At 40.0% G+C, this 22,790-nt stretch overlaps 1 protein-coding gene across 2 annotated transcripts in view; it reads left to right on the top strand.

Moving 5' to 3' along the window:
* Nucleotides 1-20,621, top strand: part of foxn2a (forkhead box N2a) — a 29,388-nt gene extending 8,767 nt beyond the window's left edge. The window contains exons 2-6 of one of the 2 annotated variants that reach the window (XM_047352189.1): nucleotides 6,055-6,632; nucleotides 11,445-11,569; nucleotides 11,762-11,811; nucleotides 12,434-12,502; nucleotides 16,444-20,621. In XM_047352189.1, the coding sequence (XP_047208145.1) occupies nucleotides 6,069-6,632; nucleotides 11,445-11,569; nucleotides 11,762-11,811; nucleotides 12,434-12,502; nucleotides 16,444-16,868 (1,233 nt within the window). In that variant the 5' untranslated portion in view covers nucleotides 6,055-6,068 and the 3' untranslated portion in view covers nucleotides 16,869-20,621. The remainder of the gene's footprint in view (nucleotides 1-6,054; nucleotides 6,633-11,444; nucleotides 11,570-11,761; nucleotides 11,812-12,433; nucleotides 12,503-16,443) is intronic. The other variant, XM_047352190.1, reaches the window with a different exon arrangement.
* The last annotated feature ends 2,169 nt before the right edge of the window (nucleotides 20,622-22,790 follow it).

Here is a 22,790-nt window from a genome sequence, read left to right as displayed (position 1 = left end):
AGTCTGGCTGTGTGCGGGGCCTTTTTTAACTTGCAGATGAGCCGTCAGGTCAGCACCATTAAAGCTAGCGTGTATTTTCAAGGATGGGCAGCAGTCAACAGGCCAGGCTGCCTTATTAGCTGCCTCTTGACTCCACTCACTAGTGTTCCTTTATTCACTGCAGTCCCAGCCGACTCTCTTTGATGCCTTTTTCATAAGAGCAATAATAACTGTGATCATTGCAAAAGCACTGGTAATTGTACAGCTGCAGTCGTAGCAAAATACTTCCTGTATTTGGGTGGATGTAGACTGGCTTCCTCATGTGTCCGCCTTTCTTCTATTAATATTCAAATGGAAGTCATTTGAAAGGGGCGACCCAAGGGAAGGTAGGCTTGGCAAATTGGCCTGACATTCCTGGTGTAAAGCAGTTTGTAATATTATGCAAACATTCTCAACAAGTCAAGAAGTGAACATAAAGTTAAAAATCCTTTGACGAAGCACATGATTGGCTAGATTTTACAAGAGCAACCAATCAGGGTCTTGTTCCCAACATCAGCAGCAGATCCTGGTCTCTTCTGCCCTTTTCCAAGTAGTTTGTGTTTTTGTGATTCCATTAAACATTATCCATCAACCTTAGTTATTTTAATTCGATCGGTTATCATTATTTGTCATATTTCATGAGACCAACCCGAATCTGAAAAAAAATTGCAATAAATAAAGTTGAGAGATCATGATTTGTATGGTTATCAAAAATTCAGTACACAGTACTAACTGATAACCATCTGAATTTCCAAATGTATTTAGTTTGAATCAAATAGTGGCTTGTAAATTCTTCTTCTGTGGCTGTTACAGATTAGTTTTTTCACCCCTGGCGTTTAGACTAATCACTTAACTCGTTTTATAATTTCACCGCCTCTGTCTCCCATTAAAGCTCCACCAGGTTTACATCCAGTCATGGTCTGTTTAGGTAGAAACAAGATGCATGTGGGCTGTTTATGATGTTTGGCCGCACCTTTTAAGCCACTGAGACACCACTCTCAAGCCTGCGTTTGGCCACACCTGTGTAGGCGTCTGGTGTAGTCTGACCTACTTGTAGTCAGAATATGTAGGGCCACTGAATACGTTTGGGCTGGCAAAAATACGGTATAATAATCTTAAGGAAAAGTATGACAGTTTAAGGGTGTCAAGTTGTTTATACTAATAACGTGATCAACAGCAATAATTAATCTTTCTGCTGGAAAACTATCTAGCATATTGATCAGGAGAGTTATAGATGTGGTCCATAACACTTATTTTTTGTTTGATTTAGATTTACAATTAAACAAGAATGAACACCTGCCAAACTTAGTAGTTACTTTGTAGTAACTTTGTCATTTTGCTCTATATAGTAACATTGAGATTTTGATCTGTTAATATTAGCCGGGGTATTACTTGAGCTACCTGGTTTGGTTAGCAAACCTGCAGTCCAACATCCTTCTGTAACTTCCCTGTCGTTTGAAAAAAATGATGCCTGGCTGCTCTTTACTCTCAACAAAATTTCCATGATTGGAAATATATCCAAGCAGGTGAATTGATCTTCCTTTAGTCACTCTCTATCTGCCAGTCTGTATTTATGGAGCACGTTTCATACACATCAGATAACACATGGAGGGGGAAAAAACAGACAAACAACAATGACGAAGAGCGAATGAGTTAAGCAAAGCTTAACATACGATACAAATGCAGAAAACCTGAAGTAAATAGAGGTTGTATTGGTTTTAAGGACTGTGGAAATGCATTTGTGTTTATTTATAATGATGAAGAGCAGGGAAAAATATTCAGCATAGGTTTTAAGAAGAGTGATGAAACTAAATCCACATATTCAAAAGAAGGTAGAAACAAAACAAGAAGTAAAATGTAAGAAAAAAAACAAAAAACGATATTCCTCATGTCTTCTTCCCTAATCTCTCTGCTCTTTTTCTGTCTGAAACACTGAAAAGGCCACTAGTGCCACAAAAAAATCAAAAACACAATAGCAACAAAAATAAATATAGTAAAAACAAATAACAGGACACATTCAAAATCAAAAGAAATCAAACTAAGAGTTCAGTAAAGCTGCAGAAACATTAAGTTAAAACAAGGAATTTCAAAACTAGAATTCAGATAAAATCCAGTCCATAAAGATATTTTTCAAGTTTGCTTTTTAAAAAAAAATCTGTATTCTCAGCTGCCCTCGGGTCTTTAGGAAGGCCTATCCTAAAGCATACAGATTCTCAGGTCTTGTAACCAGGCAAAAAGCATTGCAGCTTTCTTTCAGCCAGCAGACTGGCAGTGCACAGGTAAAAGTAGGGGAGGGGCACTGTTGTGTTACTCTGTGCACCATGCTTCTGAAAACTCTGCTCATTCCAACACTTTTGAAACATTAACCTTTTAAAGCTTGATGCAGCCGATCCCTGTCTGTCACACAGTTATTAATTCAGTCGTCACTGAAACTCTTAAACAGCTTGAAATCATTGGGAATTAGCCATTGAACTGGTTCTTTTCATTGCTCTTTCGCATTTTTTTCTTTCTTTCACTGGTGTATGAAGGGACATATATATACAGCTGCCTTTACATTGTACCAATACAGTAAAAGTCTCAAGCAAACCTTTGGCCTGTGCACAACGCTCGATCGCTAATGTGCTTTTTAAGAAAACAAGATGACTCATCGGTGGGGTTTATTATGACACAATAAAGGATCTCTAATCATAGTCTACAGTCGTTTTCAGAAGCTCAAACTATATTTTTCATCCGAGTCTGTGGACTTCTAGATCTTTTTACTGTTGGTAAATTAAATTAGAAAGAAGAAGCTGTCTTGTTGAAGGATATCTGTGATATTTTGTTGTGACATAAACGGGCAGTCCTCATGCTGCCTGACATATCTGCTTGCTCTGCTTTGCTGAGAGCTGTGATTCATCGCAGACTGTGGAAAACTTGCTCAGCCTACCCTCCTACCACTTCCTACCTTCTCTTTGTTTTTTGTAATCTTTTGGACTTCATTTGTTCCAGTTTAGTGCAGAGTCTAATCTCTTACCTATAATCATTTCTTTTATTTGCTCAAGTGGGCTCTCCATTTGTCTTTGGAAACTTTATGGACTTATTTCCCTTTAGTTAGTGAGCAGAAGTGCTTGTAGTGCACCAGTGTAATTCTGTTGTGCAATACTTAACAACTAGAGAGATGGACTAAGGATAGATGTAGATGCCACAACAACATAAAAGAAGCAAGATAAAGATATGAAAACAACACATGCTTTTAGAGCTAAAGAAATCAGATTAGAGCATTATTCTTAATCTAAGTCGAATAAATCCACTGTATGTTTATCTGCTCAGTGAGAGTTGAGGGGTTATTCTGTAAAAGCACTAATGCTTCCTTTCTCCCCCCCTGTCCTCGTTGAATGGCTCTTACAAACTGATTTATGTGTGTGCTCACTCCCTCTCCTGTCTCTGCCACACACTCTTGAGTTTGACCCAATTCTTATCCTATCGCAGAAATGAAAGACATGTCTATCTATCGCACATGATTCGCCTTTACCTCTCCAACCTCCCAACTTCAGCCCAGATCCGTAACCTCTCAGACCACCCCAGGAACGATGACAATGAAGAATAATCATGTTGACTATTGGTTTGAATGGGGGGACGGGAGGGATTTGCAGTCGTCATCTGTGTCAAAGTGAGCCCGTCTGGATTACTTATTTTCTTACTGACTTGTTTATGGGATTTCTGCTCATGTTGAAGGGATGACATGGTTGTCATGGTGACAACCAGGACATAAAGCTTGTTGTGAGCCGAGACAAAGAGGGAGCTCTTTATGCTCTTGGCCTCACTAAGCAGTGTGCTAAGCCATCTCTTATAGTTTATTGTAGTAAATTAGCATGGTAAAAACCAGAGATGTACCAGTCACAATTTTGTGGCACATTTCCAATCAGCAGTTTTTTTGCATTGCTGATTTTAGTTGATTACACATTCTCTATAATGAAGACATTATAAAAAATGAAACAAACAGTATTCCAAAGTATTCTTACTGCTGTGAATGGTCCTTAATTATTTATGTTAAGAGCAGAGGCGACAACGTGCTGGGTGTGGTGGGAGCAGTTGCTGTACCTACATGGTTTTGCTAATATTTTAAAGGAAACACAAAATCATTAGATCCTATATTGGCCAGTTGCGCCATTAGCACAGCAAGCATTACAAAAACTGCAATCTTCGTATGTCTATTTGCTAGAGAATGTAGATCGTTAAAATAAAATCTGAGATTTCTTTTTAATCCAGCATGTTAGGTAACAGATATTAAAAGCTTAGAAGGACGAAACTGAACAGCTTTCATCAACTCATTTCTGGCTTCGTGTGTTAAGCTCTCTCTCGCTCTCTGGCAGCCTAAATGAGCCACAGAGATGTCTCAAACTGTTGTAGAAAATATGATAACCTCTAAACCTTACTGATGCTTATAACTGCTTAATTTAAAGGGTAGAACGATATAGTCAGCTCTCAAGAAAAATTGATACATAATATGGAGTTCACGATAAGAAACCTTTTGGGGAAAACTAAAATGTTTTTTAAAGCGTCTTATCAATGTAGAATATTTTATTCCAGATTTGACTTGTCTATATGTATTGTGGTATTTCTGTTTAACTTTAAGGAGGTCCAAATGCCAAAAAGCCCTGGAATTCTCCCTCTTTATGTTTTCACAAATAAAGCTTTTATGAATCTTCAACTGTGTTTTAAAGGATCCTTGTTCTTTCTAGAATTATCCAGTTGAGGTTTGATCAGTCAAGTATTTTAGATTTTGAACTTGAGATGATCAAAGAAGTTCACAGTCATTAACAAAACCATAAATTAGGCCTTTAGTTCAGTGCCGATAGAAGATGCAAACTTCTGTGGCTAACGGTTAACTAGTTGCTGTTTTCTCAGTGATTGCTTGTTGTTTGTATCCTGTCTGGACAGAAACTGGTGGAGCATTCTCCAATGCTTCTGGAACCGAGTTTTCGGCCAGCCCGACGTCGTCTTCTCTAGTTGAATCTGTTTTCACAACAAGGCTACATGCAAAAACGACTTAAAGCACCCACCTTCACATCTGTAGTACCGTACATTTGTTTCAGAAGAATGCAGCAACCAAATGAGACAGACCTAACTTTGCTGAGTAATATCGTAATGTTTTAATATCCCAGAATCTCATGCCTTGAGGTATACCCTCCTGCTAACTTTGAGCCTTCTTTCGACTGTAGCAAAGACTTTTGCTGTTGATGCCACCTTATGGTGCTTAGATATGGTGTGTTCACTGATCAGAAAAGTTTGGATTCAGCTAAAAATGGATTCATTGAAGGCCGTGGCCAGTTTTTCAGTGCATCTTTGGTAAACATGGCTGTTAAACACCCAATAATTCATTATATTTGTATCATTTTCCCCTCTTTAATAGATGAGCTCTAATGAAAAGCTGTGATATCATCTTTGCTGCTGTTTAACATAACTTACTTCCTCTATGCCTTTGTCAAAGCACAAGTGTCATTGTCTAAATAAGGGTACTTGGTGAGATTTGCTAATGATAAATTACTGCTGAGGTTGAATTTCTTTGTGCCGTTAAATGGTGATATCTCCCGAGTTTGCAGCCTCTTTATGCTACTTAATCTTGCATGCAACTAATTGAGACTTGATCCTCGCTGAATGCTGAGCAGTTTTTAAAAGCCATCCACTCTGTAAGATGCAGGCCTGCAGTGAATGGATGGTCTCCTGCTCATTTACACATAATAAGCAGCTAAATCTTGACTGGAAATGTGGTGGGTGTTGAGGAGTGGAGCCTTAAGTCTGTTCAGTTGCTTGAAATGGTGTCCTTGAAGGTCCTCATAAGGAGTCAAGAGGAGGCAGGGGGGGCTGAGAGCTCGCTTCGTTTTATCCAGGCATGAAGGAGAGGAGCAGGGAGAAATCCAAGTGTAGCCAAGACAGTTACAGGGGGCTTCTAGGATAACAAGCCCGTTGCATGAGAGAGCACATAATTTGAAAATGTTGCATACAGTTATGTGAACTAAAAACTCAACACTAACAACCTCCTTCTTGTTTCCCCAGACTTCTTTGGTTTAATGGGTCCAATCATTGGGATGTCACCAGATAAGAAAACGGAAATTCCGGGTATGCAAGAAGAGCGGACGGGCCTCAGAGGTGTCTGCGGTGTGGGAACCCTGCCCGAGGCGGAGTGCGCGTCCAGTCCGCTGGCGACTTGTGTGGACCGCGCTTCAGGTACAGAGGATGAGGAGCTCACCAATCTCAATTGGCTCCATGAGAACCTGCTTCAGAACTTCACTCTAGGGGGCCCAGAAGCTCAGACAAGTGGCAGCCCCCTCTTTGACATTGAAGGAGACTACAAGCCAAACCAGGGCCCTTCGTCATCAGCGTCATCTTCGTCACAAAGCAGGGGCAGGGATCGGGACTCGCTGAAGTCAAAGCCTCCTTTCTCATTTTCCCTCCTCATTTACATGGCCATCGAGCAGTCTCCCAGCAAGTCGCTGCCTGTTAAAGAAATCTACGGGTGGATTCTGGAGCACTTCCCTTATTTCTCCAATGCTCCCACAGGCTGGAAGAACTCAGTTCGTCACAACTTGTCCCTTAATAAATGCTTTCGCAAGGTCGACAGGAGTCTGGGAAAGGTAGGTCAGAAAGGTGTTACTTCTGATTTTATGAAACCAACACAGACAGGGGTGTCTTAATAAATTGGAATATCATCAAAAAGTTAATTTATTTCAGTAATTCAGTATGACAAAATGACTGATATAGTGCTATAACTTTAAGCATAATTCTGATGATTATGGTCAAGTATTTTTATTAAGTATAACCAATTGAAAATAGGATTGTTAATACAGGAATGTCAGAATTCTTAAACGTATACCCAATATATGCAGTCAGAATTTGGGTGGGGCTCCTTTTGCTTGAATTACTGCGTCAGTGCAGTCCAAATTTGCTTTAATTGCACCCTTCAGCATGTTTGGATTGTTTTACATACACGTGAAGCTATGTTGTTTAGCCTATGGTGTTTAGAACAAGTGGGTTTGCTGGCCATTCATGCACAGTGATAACATGGTCATTAAAGCAGGTGTTGGTACTTTTGGCTGTGTGGGCTGGAGCCAGGTCCTGTTTGAAAATTTAATTAAATCAGCATCTCCATAAAACCTGTCAGCAGAAAAAAGCATGAAGTGCTGTGAAGTCTATTGATAGGTATCTGAGGTGATTTAGAACTTAGAAAAACAACTGGACCAGCACCAGCAGATGACATGGCTCCCGAAATTATCACAGACTGAGGAAACGTCACGCCGACACTTAAACAACTTAACTTCTATGCTTCTCCACTCTTTCTCCACACTGTGTGAGCTTTAGGACAACCGAGCAACGGCCCTGTCTGTTTTCGAGTTATATGAAATTGGAGCTTGTGATGTTGTCTTTGGTTTAGGAGTGGCTTAATTCAGAGCATTTGACCATTGTAGCCCCTGTCATAGAAATGTCAGTGTATGGTCACTCTTGAACTACTGACTCCAGGTGCAGTCCACCCCTCTGGAATCTTTGTCAACTCTTGGATGGGCTTTGTTCCTAAGGTTGCGGTTGTCACTGCTGCTTGTGCATCTTTACCAACAGTTTCTCCTTCCACTCAACTTTCCATTACCATGCTTGGATACAGTGTTCTGTAAATTGCCAGCTTCTCTAGCAGTGACCTTCTGAGGCTTACCATCTGAAGGGTTTTAATGACTGTTTACTGGACGACTGTCAAGTCAGCAGTATTTTCCATGATTGTGTTGGCTGTAACATAACCTTTCACATTGAAGATTATTATTTTGGTCTTATGTACTGCTCTAAATGTCTGAGGAATTGATTTTATGGTTTTTGATAGCTAAAGGCAAAAATACAAATAACCGAAACAAACGTTCAAAATAGATCCCTTCGTGTTTAACTAATCAATATAATTCTTTTTTTATAATCACTTTTCAGTGATATTCAATTTTTTTTAGATCCACTTGTACACTCAAATACTTTTGGTTCTGTCATATACTGTCATCTTATTTAATAATATCATAATAAAAATTCCAAGGAGCACAAATATGCCGGTTTTGTTGGATGGCCACCTTAGAGTGACGGTATGTTGCAGCGTTAAGCTGCAGTATAGCTCATGTGACAGAGTACTCCATTTGACGCAGCTGCAGGGACCTCTGTGACTTTGCTGCGATAAGAGTGGAATCCAGTCAAGGTTACAGATACTCCTACAGTGGAAATGCAAACACAGCATGCTAATAAAGGATGTTATCTCCTGAAGCACCTCAAGGTAGTGCAACTATTTTAGTCAGAGGGACGTGTCCAGCTGTTGAACTCCTAGACGTCAGATTTAGGGAAGGAAAAAACGAAGCTTGCTGCAGCAGCAATGTTTGAGTGCTAGAGTTCTTGATGTCTATTTAAAATGCATTCTTGCTTTAAAAAAAAGAAGCATGACATGATTGTGCAATAAAAAATAAAAAAACTCCTACATCTGCTGCAGAACTGTTCCTGCTAACAGCATTAAACATTATAGAGTAAAATATAATCAGCTTTGCTGGCTCCAACCATGTTTCCACTCTGTAAATAAATAAAAAAATCTTTATTTAATTGAGGTTTGGAGGGAACTTTTATCGAACAGATAAGAACATGAAGGAGACTTTGTTTTCTAGACGTGTTGTAAAGCATAGAACTCAATTGAAAAAGAAACTGGCTCTGGTTAAACATCAGTGGCAATTAAAGTTGCTTTATGCTGCTTGACCTCATATTTTTACACATCACACAAAAAACATCTGAACGTACAAATAGAAATTGTTATAAAACGGAACAGTTCTAAGGTTTATGTGTTTTGTACATATCTAATGTTTTTCGAGTGTAGTTTGGTTTTCAACAAACTTGTTTGATTTCCTCTTATTGAAATAATGACTGTTGTATGATAAAATCTATGGTCAATGGTTTGCACACTTCAGATTTAAAGGCCAGATCACTGAGATATTATGAATGCAAGTGAACGCTATTTGCTGAATTTAAGTGCAAAAAAGTCAGATTTATTGTATTACCAGTCCATCTTTCCACTGTAGATAGCCCTGTGTTTTATAATTATGTTTTTACTTGACCTCAGTGCTGCTTTCCTGTAATGTTATCCCATCCTTTAAAAGACATGTTCCCAAAGTACAGATTCCTGTCAAAAATATTCACACCCCTTGAACATCTTCACATTTTGTTAAGTTGCAACCATAGACTTCAGTGTTTTTAGTCAGGATTGAATGTGGTAGATCAATACAGAGTAGAGCATGATGGTAATGTGGAGGGGAAAGAATGCATAGTTTTTAAAGCTTTTTTGTTTCTAAAGTTCTGCAAAGTTTTCTTCCAGGACTGTGCTGTGTTTAGTTCCCTCCTTGTATTTTCTCTGACCAGCTTCTCTGTCCCTGTTGAAGGAAAGCATCCACGATGCATGATGCTGCCACCACCTTGTTTCGCTATAGGGACAATGCTCATTGGTAGTTATTTAGCCACACAGTATTTTCAGCATTTAGGTCAAGAAGTTCCATTTCTGTCTCATTACCAGAGCACCTACTTCCACTTGTTTGCTGTGTGCCCTTCCTTGCTTGCGGCAAACTGCAAATAGACTGATCACTAATTTGTAATTAATTTGCTTAAATAAGCATGGGTTGCTCTTAAAAAACACAGAAAATGAGTGGTTTGTGTTACTCCACAGCTGCAATGCTTTTGAAGAATCCAGTAGGGTTTTCCATGCTGAATTCTAGTGTAGTTTACATAGAGGTTCCCATTCTTCCCTTGAAACATTCAAATGACCCTCCATTTCAGGTAATAATGATATTTAATATAATTTCTAAAACACTGTTGTATAATCTGGGAATACAGATTATACAACATGTAAGTGGTGGTGAGTGAGGAAGGCTACTGCTGCCCTTTAATACTTTACCTCATGTGGAACATTTGTAACCAACAGTGGAGAATACTAGCTAACAGTGCACTTACGCTATAAGGTTTTAAACCCATGAGTATAATTTAACTTTCACCAACTCCTCTCGGCTGGTGTGCTGTTGGTGCAGTTTGAGCCTGCGGTGCCAGGTTCTGTGTTTGGCCAACACCTGATATTTTTCCCACCTTGGGAGGAGACGGCTGTTAGAACTCTGTGAGTAGCAACATAGTGCAGAGCAGGCCGCTCAGCATGCAGGTGCACAGCGTGAGTCCTTCGTCTGCTGAGACACCAGCAACGGTTTCACATGACACTGGCTGGTGGTTTTCGTTGCCATGGAGACATTTCCTTCTTCCTGCATCAGAGCTGGTTGGTAATTTGAGTCAAGGTTATTCTCCTCCCCTCCCTCGCGCTGTTCTCCCATACCGGGCCCAGAATACGCCACTATGAGATAAAGTGGCACATACAGTCCTGCCCTCGTCACATTGGTTGTTGGTGTGAGTCAGTCACACCAGTGCTTCCTGTTTGCAGGGGCTGTCGGTGAATTCATTGCCTGTCTTAGTCAATTTTCCACAGTTTGTGATTTAGAGAACCAGTGGTTGGACGTTCATTTAAAAAGGGGGCTAAGTGGTGTTAAGTTTTTCATTTATGTATTTTGAATGGATTAGAGAAATGTTGTTTTTAGGGTTGCACATTTTTATCCTATTGCAGCTTGAATGTGTTGTGTTTAAATGTACTTTATGCTAGGAAAGTTTGACCTAATTTATTTCCTGTATGAACAGGCTGTCATTGACCAGCTACTTTACTTTCTCACCACTTTCATTGAATGCACAATTATTCATACTCCTATAAACTTCAATGTACCCATTGAGATTTTGTAATAGACCAACATAAAGTAGTGCATCATTATGAAATTAAATAAAAGGTTTTTCTTTATTTATGATGTTATAAATTTAAAAGTGTGGTGTGCATTTGCATTCCGTCACTTTTTCTGATACTTCGAAAATAAATCTATTGCAACCAGTTGTCTTCAAAAGTCACTTAAATTGGAAATAGTTTCCACATGTGTGTCTAATTTAATCTCGGTATAAATACGGCTGTCCTGTGAAGCCCTCAGAGGTCTGTTGGTGAACATTTGTGAACAAACTGCATCGTGAAGACCCACAGCAGACAGATCAGGGTTAAAATGGCAGACCCATTCAAACCAGTTTGTGAGTGAGACAAAATGAGACAAAGTTCAAGGGTTATGAATACATTTGGAAGGCACTGAAGAAGTGGACTTGGGGCAATATGTTCAAAAGTCGACTGTTTAGATACACAGCGCTGATTCTTTTCCTCTCTCTAATCCATTGTAAGTAATATAACATAAGAGTGTGGTGCATTGAACTCACTGCAAATAAAAAGGTTTCAGGTTAGCAAGGCATGCATTAACATTAAATGATTCTTAGTTATTTAAATAAATGGAAAGTAGTGAACTGGATGCATTTGTTCTGTCCTGCAGGCGAATGGAAAAGGTTCCCTCTGGTGTGTTGACCCTGAGTATCGGCCCAACCTAATCCAAGCCCTTAAGAAGCAGCACTTCCCAGTCGTACATGCCTTCTGCACGCCACCCGCCTCCCCGCCCAGGTAAACTGCCTTCAGCTGCTGTGAAAGCGTGTCTCAGTAAATCAGAGCAGATGTAGCTTAGCCAACTGTATTGCTATTGTAAAGTATATAAAATTCTGTTAGACAGATGCCCGAGCACTGGGTGCTCAGTGGGCCTTTTTGAAAATCTGCACCTCACAGTCAACAGCTGAGCATCATGCTTGTGTTTTGCAGTGCCTCCTCACCTCCTCGCCATCTCTTTCTACAAGGCTGCTCATTCAAAGGTGAGATTGAACCCATCTTCAGTTTGTGGTGTTTTATCTGCACCGTTAAATGGAAGCGTCTGTATTTGTATCGAGAGTTTTCTTATCAGCACGTGTTGGTGTTTGTGTTTTCATTATTTTGCTTTTACATGTTTCAGTCCAACAACATTCAGCATCTTTTTTGCCCTTCAGTTCTTGGTTTGAGTTGCTTTTAGCTCATGGATGCCTCATATGCACCATAAGATTGTGAGCTCTCAATCGATGCTGCTGCCCCCCCTTCTTTTTTAGCTTCTTGGATTTGTAACCTTGACGACAAGCAGAGGTTTTGCTGGTGCTCAGTGTCGAGCACTCAGTCTCAGTGTAATCATTAATAATTTAGAGCTGGAGAAGTGAGCTATGAGGCTTTCAGACACGTTGTCAGGTCTGGAAAGATCAGATGCGCTCTCACTGTCAGTGTGTTTTTTTTTTTCCTCTCTGTTTTTGCATCTCGGGTTTGTTCACCCGATGTGCACCGATGAGGTCTCCTTGCTCGTTGTGTGAAATTCCTGAGGGGAACCCAGTCACCCAACCCTAGTAGAGATGCCATTCTTCCATGCTTCCATAGCTTAGGATTGACCATCATGCATGTTTTCTCCTCTTCCAGAGTCTGACATTGATGCTGCCACTGCCATGATGCTCTTAAACTCTGCCCCTGGGCACCACGTTGACCCATGTAAGAGAATCCACACTCATCATTCGGTTCTCCTGCCTCTTTCATACCACCCTGTCATTGCTTACTTTTTATGTTGCTCCTTTGGTTGGTTTATGTGCTTTTATGTGTCTGTATCGGTTTAAACAAATGTCTGGTTGTTGCACAGGGAATCACTGACAAATGTGACATTATATGGTAACTGTTTGATTTAAAAAACGTACTTGATCAAAATAAAAAGAAGAATATTCTGACATGTGGTTCACTTACAGTACCAGTCAGAAGTTGACCTTCGCTCATTATTAGCACACACAAGGTCAACTTCTATATACACAGGCTTAAATATATACATACAGTCCTATTAATATTTGGTTAAATATCCCCTAGAAAGTTGCAGAGAAACCACAGAGTTTTTGTAGTATGGTTGCACGATATTAGGAAAACATAAGAAGTGCGATAAAATCTTGGTGAAAGTCACGATGTATGATATTTTAATAATTAGCTAATATTTATTGGAGTCAAAGCACTTTTTTGCATTACTGATTTTGGGTACAGCAATATTGCAATAAAGTTATATTTACACTATATCATCCAGCCCTATTTTGTAGCCATCAGCAAGGTTTTTGCATAATTCTGGCTGACAACCTTATCAGAAATTGGAAAGTTCATTTAAATTGGTTTCTTGGCATGGACAACGTTGCTAGATTTAAAAGCCTCATCTCGACTCCTTCAAACATATGTTTTCTCACTGTGGGCAAATTGCTTAATATTTGTCTCATTGGACCATAAAGCTTTGCTGCAGGGATTTATGGCTTGTCAATGTGGGTAATTATAGTCGTACTGGAAGGTGTCAGTTTTGGATCAGAGGGTTATTTCTCGGCCATCACTCTTGTTCTCAGATGTTTACCTCACTTCACTGTGAAACACTGGTGTTTCAGCGTCATCTGTTTCATGATAGGCTGGAGCCTGTTCCTTTTTGGATTAGCTTCTAGAATGGCCCTGACCTCAACATATAATATATACACACTAATAAATTCAAAGAGACACAACTACAGTTCACCAAAAATGTAATTTGTGGACAAAATTCTTGTTTTTAAAAATTGTTGAGGATGTATAACTATTCCAGCCTTAAAAAGGCACAAGATTAAAAGCCCAATATTCATGATATTAATGAGAATGATAACAGTATGGAAACTTTTCACTTGCTTTGCAGCCAAGCAGAGACTAGAAATAATAGAATAGAAGTTAAACAAGCTCCAACACTTTGCCAGAAAGCTAATTTCTCTAACTTAAAATGTCTAATTCAATTCAGTTTATTTATATAGCGCCAATTCACAACACATGTCGTCTCAAGGCATTTCATAAAAGTCAGGTTCATACATTCCAATTAATCCTAATCATTGAACATTGCAGTCAGATTCAGTTATTTATTCAAATTGGATAAAAAGTTTTTCTGTCTGAGGAAACTCAGCAGATTGCATCCAGTCAGTGACTTGCAGCATTCCCTCCTCCCGGATGAGCATGTAGAGAAAGTGGACAGTCACTGGCGTTGACTTTGCAGCAATCCCTCATACTGAGCATGCATGTAGCGACAGTGGAGAGGAAAAACTCCCTTTTAACAGGAAGAAACCTCCAGCAGAACTAGGCTCAGTGTGAGCGGCCATCTGCCACGACCGACTGGGGGTTTGAGAGAACAGAGCAGAGACACAAAAAGAACAAAGAAACACTGATCCAGGAGTACTATCTATGGGAAGGAAAAGTAAATGTTAATGGATGTAGCTCCTTTAGTTGTTTCTTCTAGAAAGAAAGAACAGATAAACTCTGAGCCAGTTTTCAAGGTCAGAGTCTGAAAGAGAGCACATAGAGTTAGTCACAGTAGAAGCTCAGTCAGTAGCTATGTCTAGGAGAGAGAAAGGGTTAAACATTGAAAGACAGGGCCAAGTGGATCATCGGTAGAGGGTGAGCATTAAGTTGTTGCCAGCAGAAGCTTGGACGATGCCCCTCTCCAGAAAGGTGTCACAGATAGACACAGAGTCAGGTCAGGTGTAGCTTCTAGGAAGAGAAAAGAGGGAGAATATAAAGTAAAATACTGAAATAACAGCAAATAATGCTAAATTGGAGAGTAGTGTGAGAATGTAGCGAAGAGGGTGAAAGTGGTCGTTATGTCCTCCAGCAGCCTAAGCCTATAGCAGCATAACTACAGAGATAGCTCAGGATAACCTAAACCACTCTAACGATAAGCTTTAACAAAAAGGAAAGTTTTAAGCCAAGCCTTAAAAGTAGACAGGGTGTCTGCCTCACGGACTAAAACTGGGAGCTGGTTCCACAGGAGAGGAGCCTGATAACTAAAGGATCTGCCTCCCATTCTACTTCTAGAGACTCTAGGAACCACCAGTAAACCTGCAGTCTGAGAACGAAGTGCTCTGTTAGGAACATATGGAACAATCAGATCTCTGATGTATGATGGAGCTAGATTATTAAGGGCTTTAAATTCAGTCAGTCAGTCATTTTCTACCGCTTCTTCCATAGTGGGTCGCGGGGAAGCTGGTGCCTATCTCCAGCAGTCTATGGGTGAGAGGCAGGGTACACCCTGGACAGGTCGCCAATCCATTGCAGGGCAACACACAAACAACCATGCACACACTCATTCATACACCTAAGGGCAAAGTAGAGAGACCAATTAACCTAACAGGCATGTCTTTGGACTGTGGGAGGAAGCCGGAGTACCCGGTGAGAACCCACGCATGCACAGGGAGAACATGCAAACTCCATGCAGAAAGACCCCCGGCCGGGAATCAAACCCAGGACCTTCTTGCTGCAAGGCAACAGTGCTACCAACTGCGCCACTGTGCAGCCCGGCTTTAAATTCAATTCAATTCAATTCAAAAATACTTTATTAATCCCAGAAGGGAAATTCAATGTTGTTATAGTTCATTATGAAGGTTTCTTCAAAGAGCCGTTGTAGATGCTGATGGATGTGGGCAGGAAGGATCTCCTGTAGTGCTCCGTCTTACAGCAGATCTGAAGAAGCCTCTGACTGAAGACACTCTGTTGTTGTAGGACAGTCTCATGAAGACGACGCTCAAGGTTCTTCATAATGTTCTTCATTTTATGAAGAATCCGTCTTTCCACAATGATCTCCAGAGGTTTCAGAGGAGTCCCCAGAACAGAACCAGCCTTTTTTATCAGCTTGTTGAGTTTTTTTAAGTCCCTGGCTCTGATGCTGCTTCCCCAGCAGATGATGGTAGAAGAGATCACACTCTCCACAACAGACTTATAGAAATGTGAGGAGGAGAATTTTAAATTCTGTTCTGGATTTAACAGGGAGCCAATGAAGGGAAGCTAAAGTAGGAGAAAATGATCTCTCTTTGTAACATTAGTATGGAGATAACTATACAGCACACATTCAGTTTTATGCAGTTTTGTTAGTTATCTCAGGCCTTTTAATCTAATGGATTAACAGTTTTAACTTTTCCAAGCTCTCATTTACTTGAAGCTGATGTATTCAGCCTGTCTCCCTTGGTTTTGCTAAGATGTTTACTCTTTTCTAAAGTAAAAGTTATATTCAGCTTGGAGTAAATTATTTTTAAAAGCAGGTTTTCTTACTTACTACTGCTTTATACTTTGACTATAAATAACAAATTTTAAACCTGCATGTGTGGGTTGGGTTTGATTCCTGCTTTTTTTTCCAGAATGTCTCAATGAAGTACATGTATATACTTTTCCTTTTATCCTTTAGTGAACCAAATGTCACAATATTTCTTCTAAAGTTTATATATTGATACTTGTATGCTATGAGCGCATGAAACTGAAGTCAGATTCCTTGTTTGCACACAAAATCTTGTCCAGTAATCCTGATTCTGATTAATTTTATTTGGTGTGAATCACAGAGAGCGTGTCCAAGAAGAAAACAAAGTGCATTTACTCGAATAACCATTATCCCTTGCTTCCACTGCTCTGTTCAGGTAACTCTGATGGCCCGCTGGACCTCTCCCGACCCGACTCTGTCCTGGTGAGCAGCGATCCGAAGCAGGACCACAACTACAGCAGCGCAGCCCTGCAGCGCTGCTCCTCCCGCTCCTCCTCCTCCTCTCTCTCCTCCCTGGATGAAGGCAGCTGCGAGCGCAGGCAGTCTCGGCGCGCTGGGAGCGAGGGTTTCCACAGTGATGAGGACTCTGATCTCTGGGACGAGAGGGCTGTCCAGCAGACTTCTCGACGTCCACCCGTCATCAAGTGGCCCATCAGCAAGCGGCCCAGGCGTGAGGTCAAGCCAGAGCTGGACGAGGAGCTGAAAGAGGCGGCAGGGTCTTTGCTACACCTTGCTGGTATACGCAGCTGTACAGAGGGGTCCAAACGCACTGTCAAGAGCACAAAACTTAACAGGAAATGAAGTTCCCTTCGCCCCCAAATAAGACTCCGGACCCTTTGAATCCTAACCCCTGACCCCGGATCGTGTGCCCCAGTGTGCCTCCTTCTCCTCACCTGATCGTTCACTGGCCATTTTGAGCCACTTTTTGTTGGGAGTGTCCTTGTCTAACAAACAAATGGCAATAGTATCGTTCACACAGGAGAACAAAGCCATATACAGTAACTCTGGGGGGGTGGGGTGTTCGGGCTGTGGAGAACCATCAAGAAGATACCTATCCAGAACGACCTGCCTGCTTTTGTCAGATTTAGAAAACTGTGATTGAAGAATCTCTCTTTCAAAGACAAAAACGGGGAAAAAAGCTGAAGGTTTTTATAACTCAAAGCGTTGCATGCTTCCTCCTCAAACTGTATCCTCTTCCAAGTGAATCTATTTATGAAGCGAATGAGTGCATGTTTGTAACAGACAAAACCTAACCTCCTGGTGTTATCAGTTTTCCTCTTTGTGCTACAAGTCTAAAAAAAACTAAGTAATTCCACCATTTCCTTGCTCTTTGAATCCTCTTAAAAACATGCAATAATGAATCCACAACCTTAACTTTTGGCTCTTTTTTTTTTTTTTTTTCTCCCGTAAAGGCAATTTTTTCCACAGTCGAGTATGTGACTTCAGTTTTTCATTTAAGAAAAGGAATGGAGGAGTATTATGATCTCGGTATGTGATCCACTTACTGCACACACCGTGGCTCCTTTTCAGGATGTGAAAATAGTATTTCTCTGCAACTGCCAAATTTAGTTGAGAACTTAGCAGTAGTGCTTTGTGCAAATTATTTTATCGTGTAAACCCAGGACATGTTTTCATGTTCGCTGAACATCTGACTGCCATGCAATTCCAGATTCTTAGCTGCGTGCTCATAGGTTGTCCTCCACATGTTTTATTATTGTATGTCTGGATCATGGCTCACCCAGATTTCATCCTAACCTGTTTAAAATGATAAAGTCCATTTGTTCCTAGTACTCTGCTAGCAGTTTCTGCCAAAAGATCGACTTATAGAGATTGTAAGTGATGGGAAAGGCTGTAGTTACAGTCCGTAGGGGAGAGAGTGAAAGCTTAACTTTACAGTCAAGTTACTAAAGAGCGGTGCTGACCTCAGGGCTGTCTGGCAGGGAGTGTTTCGTCGTTGCTCTTCCCGCTAGAACAAAATAAGGAAGTGCACACTCTATTCACAAGCTTGTAAAATTTGTGTCAGCTGATTGCACGCAGCTCTCGGAAGGGAAGTTGTCGACGACTATAGTTGTTATGTTGGAGCTTGTAGGAAGGCTGCAGGCTCACAGGATTCATGTCAGCCTGGGCAAGAGTGAGGGTCATTAACGGAAAACTTGGATGTTTACTTCACTGTAACAGTCAGTAAAGCATATGTGGTTGTTGTCAAACATTAGCTGTGCCACTGACTATAAACAAAAGGTGGCCATGGTCACTGTACAGGTGCCTCCTAACAAATTGCAATATCATCCAAAAGTTTATTTATTTCACAAATTCAATTTCAAAAAGTGAAAAGCGTTTATCTATTAATTCCACAGACTGAAATATTTTAAGTGTTCGTTTCTGTTCATTTTGACAATTATGGCTTACAACTAATGAAAACCCAACATTTCATTTCTCAGAAAATGACAAAAAAACAACAAATAAAGGATTATTTTATACAGAAACATTAGCCTACATGTATCTCCATGTGCTGTACAGTATATGCCCTAAAAACCTGGTCAGACCTCCTTTTGTATGAATTACTGCATCAGTGCGGCGTGGCGTGGAGGTGATCAACCAGTGGCTCTGCTAAGGAGTTAAGGAATCCCAGGCTGCTTTAACAGAGGTCTTTTGCTCTTCTGCATTGTTTGGTCTGTCAACTTCCTCTTTTCTGTGACTTTGGAACGCTGAGCAACAGTCCGGTCATTTTTCTCCATAGTCCAGGTAAGACGCATTCAGTGTCGTCTCTGGTTAAGAAGGGATCGTGACAGTTGTAGCCCATTTCTTGAATGCATCTGTGTGTGGTGACTCTTGAAGCACCGACTCCAGCTGCAGTCAGCACCTTTTGAATCTCTTCCAAACTGTTAGATGGGCTTTGCTTCACAATTCTCCCAAGGCTGTGGTCATCACTAGTCCTTATGCACCTCTTACTACTACAGTTTCTCCTTCCACTCAACTTTCCATTAACAAGCTAGGATACAGTGCTGTGTGAATGGCCGGCTTCTCTAGCAATGACGTTTTGTGGCTTACCCTCAGTATGGAGGGTTTTACCGACTGTCTGCTGGACAGCTGTCAAGTCTCACCATGAATGTGTAACATAACATTTCTATATTCATTTTCTTTAATTAATCTTATGTTATGGTGAAATGTTCTGAGAAACTGAATTTTGGTTTTTATTAGCTGTAAACCATGATCGTCAAAGTAAACAGAAATAAAGGCTTAAAACACATCATTCTATCACTCTGAAATAAATAAACTTTTCAATGATATTCTAATTTATTGAGATGTACCTGGATTTCCTTCGCTGCTGCACTGCAGTCAGGTTTCCTGTGATAAAGTTATTGGGAATCCGGTGATCTCACCAGTCGTTTTGTTAATTAAAAAAATTTTTTTTGACACTTACTTGCATACACTGGTCTTGTCTAGCTGTGAAAAAAAGAACAAATTATTTTGTTCATTAATCATCACCTTATTTATAACTTTAATTTATGGGATATTTGAATGCATACTATCAAACACTGGTCATGTGAAAAAATGACTTAAGCACATTTCTTTTCTTTACTCTGTGAAGCCTGAGGTTTTTTTTTTCCTTGTTTATTTTACAGCAATACCCCTTTTTCTTGTTACAGTGATTACATATTTTGCCAATGTATGATGTCTTTTAAACGGGTTTTTTTTCCTCAGTTTAACCATGACTGCCAGTTTTTTTATGTGTTTGTTTTACTTTTTTACTAAGCTGAATAGAAGCAGTAAATTAACGTTGATCCTGGGAGTTTTTTTTGTTGCCAAAACTGATGTACAGCAGGGGGTTTGAATTAAAAGCCAACTCATTCCCTCGCGCTGTGAAAACCCTTTGAGCCTGATTCGGTAACTTTTACAATCTTCTCCTGTATGGTCTGTCTTTAACTTTTGTCAGAAATTGAGGATTTGTTGTCAGAATCAGATTAGACTCTCAGAAAGAAAATGACTGCCACTCATAACTCCCTCTGATTGTTTTTATGAGATGCTGGGAACTTTTGGGAATATCAGTTTAAAACTGGATCATGTCAGCTGAAGACAACCAGGCAGCTGCTGTTTAAAGTCAGGCCAACATTCAATTATAACCATTTCAAAGGAATTATGGAAAGACATGTCTAGTAAAAAGTTCTGATTCTGTAGCATTTGCAATAGTAAAAGAGATGTTGGTCTAAAAGCAACAGTCTATTTGCAGACCTGCCAAATAAGTTTTCACTCATCTAAAATAATTACTCTCCTCATTGCTCAACAGCAGTTATTGAATACTGATTGTGATGTTTTGCATCATTATTAATTCTTGCAGTTCCTTTGGGTGTACTAATTCTTGCAATTGACAAAGCTGCCAACCCAGTATCAGTTTGTGTCTGTTGTCTGCCATGTCCATTGGACTGACACACCTTTTGTTTTTTGTATTCTAACCTCTGTTGATAAAAATGTTTATAAGATTTATTTTCGCCAAAGATATGCAATTGCATTATATATGGTATTACAAAAATATTAATAAATCCTGTTCTTGCTATGGCCGGTGTGCATCTTTATTCTTGTCTCTTATTTTACTTTACAGCGCCTTGAAAATGTATTCAGGCCATTTAGAGGTTTCCATTTTGTCACATTATATCCACAAGAAAAATTTTGCATAATTGGTGTGAACATATATTTGTATGTAATTGATTATTTAAGTTTTGGAGGATATGTACCAGTTTTGCACATCCTGAGACCTGAATTCTTTACAATTCTTTGTAAAATAGCTCAATCTCTGTCAGATCGGGGGGAGAGCATCTGTGAGGAGCAATTACTAAGTCTTGCCACAGATTTTTAATTGTATTCTGACTTTGACTGGGACATTCTAAGACATCAACCAATTTTGAACCACTCCATTGTAGTTATGGCTGTATGTTTATTTTTATAATCCTGCTGGAAGGTGAACATCTACCTCAACCTTAAGCCAGATGCTGCTACCACCATGTTTCAAAGTGAGGATGGCATGCGGTTAAGGGAATGTCCTCAACATACAATATTTTGCACATACTCAAAAAAAAAAAATAATTGTGGTCTCAACTGACTCAATTGGTCTTTTGGTTCTTTTAAGCATGTAACACCAACAGGTGCCTAATAGAATTACATGCCACATTTTTGAATTTCACAATTCACAAATATGCCTCACTTGTCTTAGTGTGACACAGAAAATCCCGATAAAATACACTGAAGTTTGTGGTTGTAACATGACAAGAGTTGCTAATATAGCTGTTTTACTCTTATTTCTTGTTTATTACATCTTACAGCCACTGTTAAAGTTCAGGGTTCTCAGGTTGTTGCGCTTCCATGGTACATCTGGCAAGCATTTTCCCATCAGGTCCAGTAGTCCAGCTCTGTTTTGACTGCACAAGCTGTGCTCGGCACTACGAGTGGCAGCTCCACCTCACTTTTCCTATTTTCCGCTGCGTGGGTCTCGGGATGCACCAGAAATGCACCTCTCCCATCAACCTAGTGGCGGATGCAACATCAGATGTGCAAACAACACTCTCCTCTTTTAGTTAATTAGTCATGGAGGACTGCAGGATGAACACGGTGTGACCCTGAACAAGGGCTTGTCTGACTAGCCTCGGGCCCTCTGGCACAGCTCTATTGTTCAATAGAGTCCTGTGTGTCGACTGGAAGAGGGAGACCGGAGCGGTGGGGGCTTCTCTCTACTGACTGCCTCAATTCAACAGGAAATCAGAGCAGCATCATCCCCTTTCCCTCCCTCCCTCCTTCACAGGCCCTAGCAACCACGCCACGCCGACAGTTGCCAGGCAACCAGACAATGCCAGAGCCACTGGCTGCGGTGTGAGAGAGTTTGTGCTTTGCATGTATACGTTTAGGATCAGTATCGGTGAGCCTGCAGCAAAGGATGGCAAAGGAAATAGTTATGCTATGTGGTGAAAAATCTAAAGAGATTAGAGTGGATTAGGTCAAATTAATCATGTAGGATTTGTGATGAGATAGATGCATTAGCAACATGTCATTTCACTTATGGGCCAAATGAGGTCATAAGCATTTTGAAGTGAAATCAAAGAGACTATCATTCTTAGTGAAACAGACCATCTATGATTCCTGATCTAGTTTTTATTACTGCTGTGAATACCACTGAAATTCAGCAAGAAATAATCTGTCAAAGCTCTTATTTTAAGTGGCAGTTTATTTAGAATGTATTTTAAAATGTATACATTTTTTCAGTTTATCCATAAATGACATTTTTTACCGAAATATCTCTGTTTATTTATAAAAATTTTATAGTTTTTATAGTTTTCAAAACACGGTTAAGAAAGTTAAGAAAATACTGATATATTTGGAATTCTGTTTTATTTGTTTATAAGACTGTTTGGTTTCTTAAACCACTTGAGGACTTTGCTCTTCAAAACAATAAAGGGAATGAAATAATCAATAAGCTCACCTTCTGTTTCAGAGTAAATAAAGACTCAATTATTCAAATATATCCACAGCTGCGTACCTTTAAATGCCTAATAACATATTCCACACTTGGACCCGTGGCATCAAACTATTCACACAAAACTATGCAGGTTTCTTTTGCCAAATTTGGGTGTTTAATGTTTATTTAACCTCACTGAGATTACTTTAAGAAACTTCTAATAGAGTAACAGAATAGCATGTGGATCGAGATAACAAAACTATACATGCAAACAATAATTT

Source organism: Girardinichthys multiradiatus, chromosome 22, assembly GCF_021462225.1.
Source record: "Girardinichthys multiradiatus isolate DD_20200921_A chromosome 22, DD_fGirMul_XY1, whole genome shotgun sequence".
Lineage (NCBI taxonomy): Eukaryota > Metazoa > Chordata > Actinopteri > Cyprinodontiformes > Goodeidae > Girardinichthys > Girardinichthys multiradiatus.
This window is presented reverse-complemented; position numbering and strand designations above follow the sequence as displayed.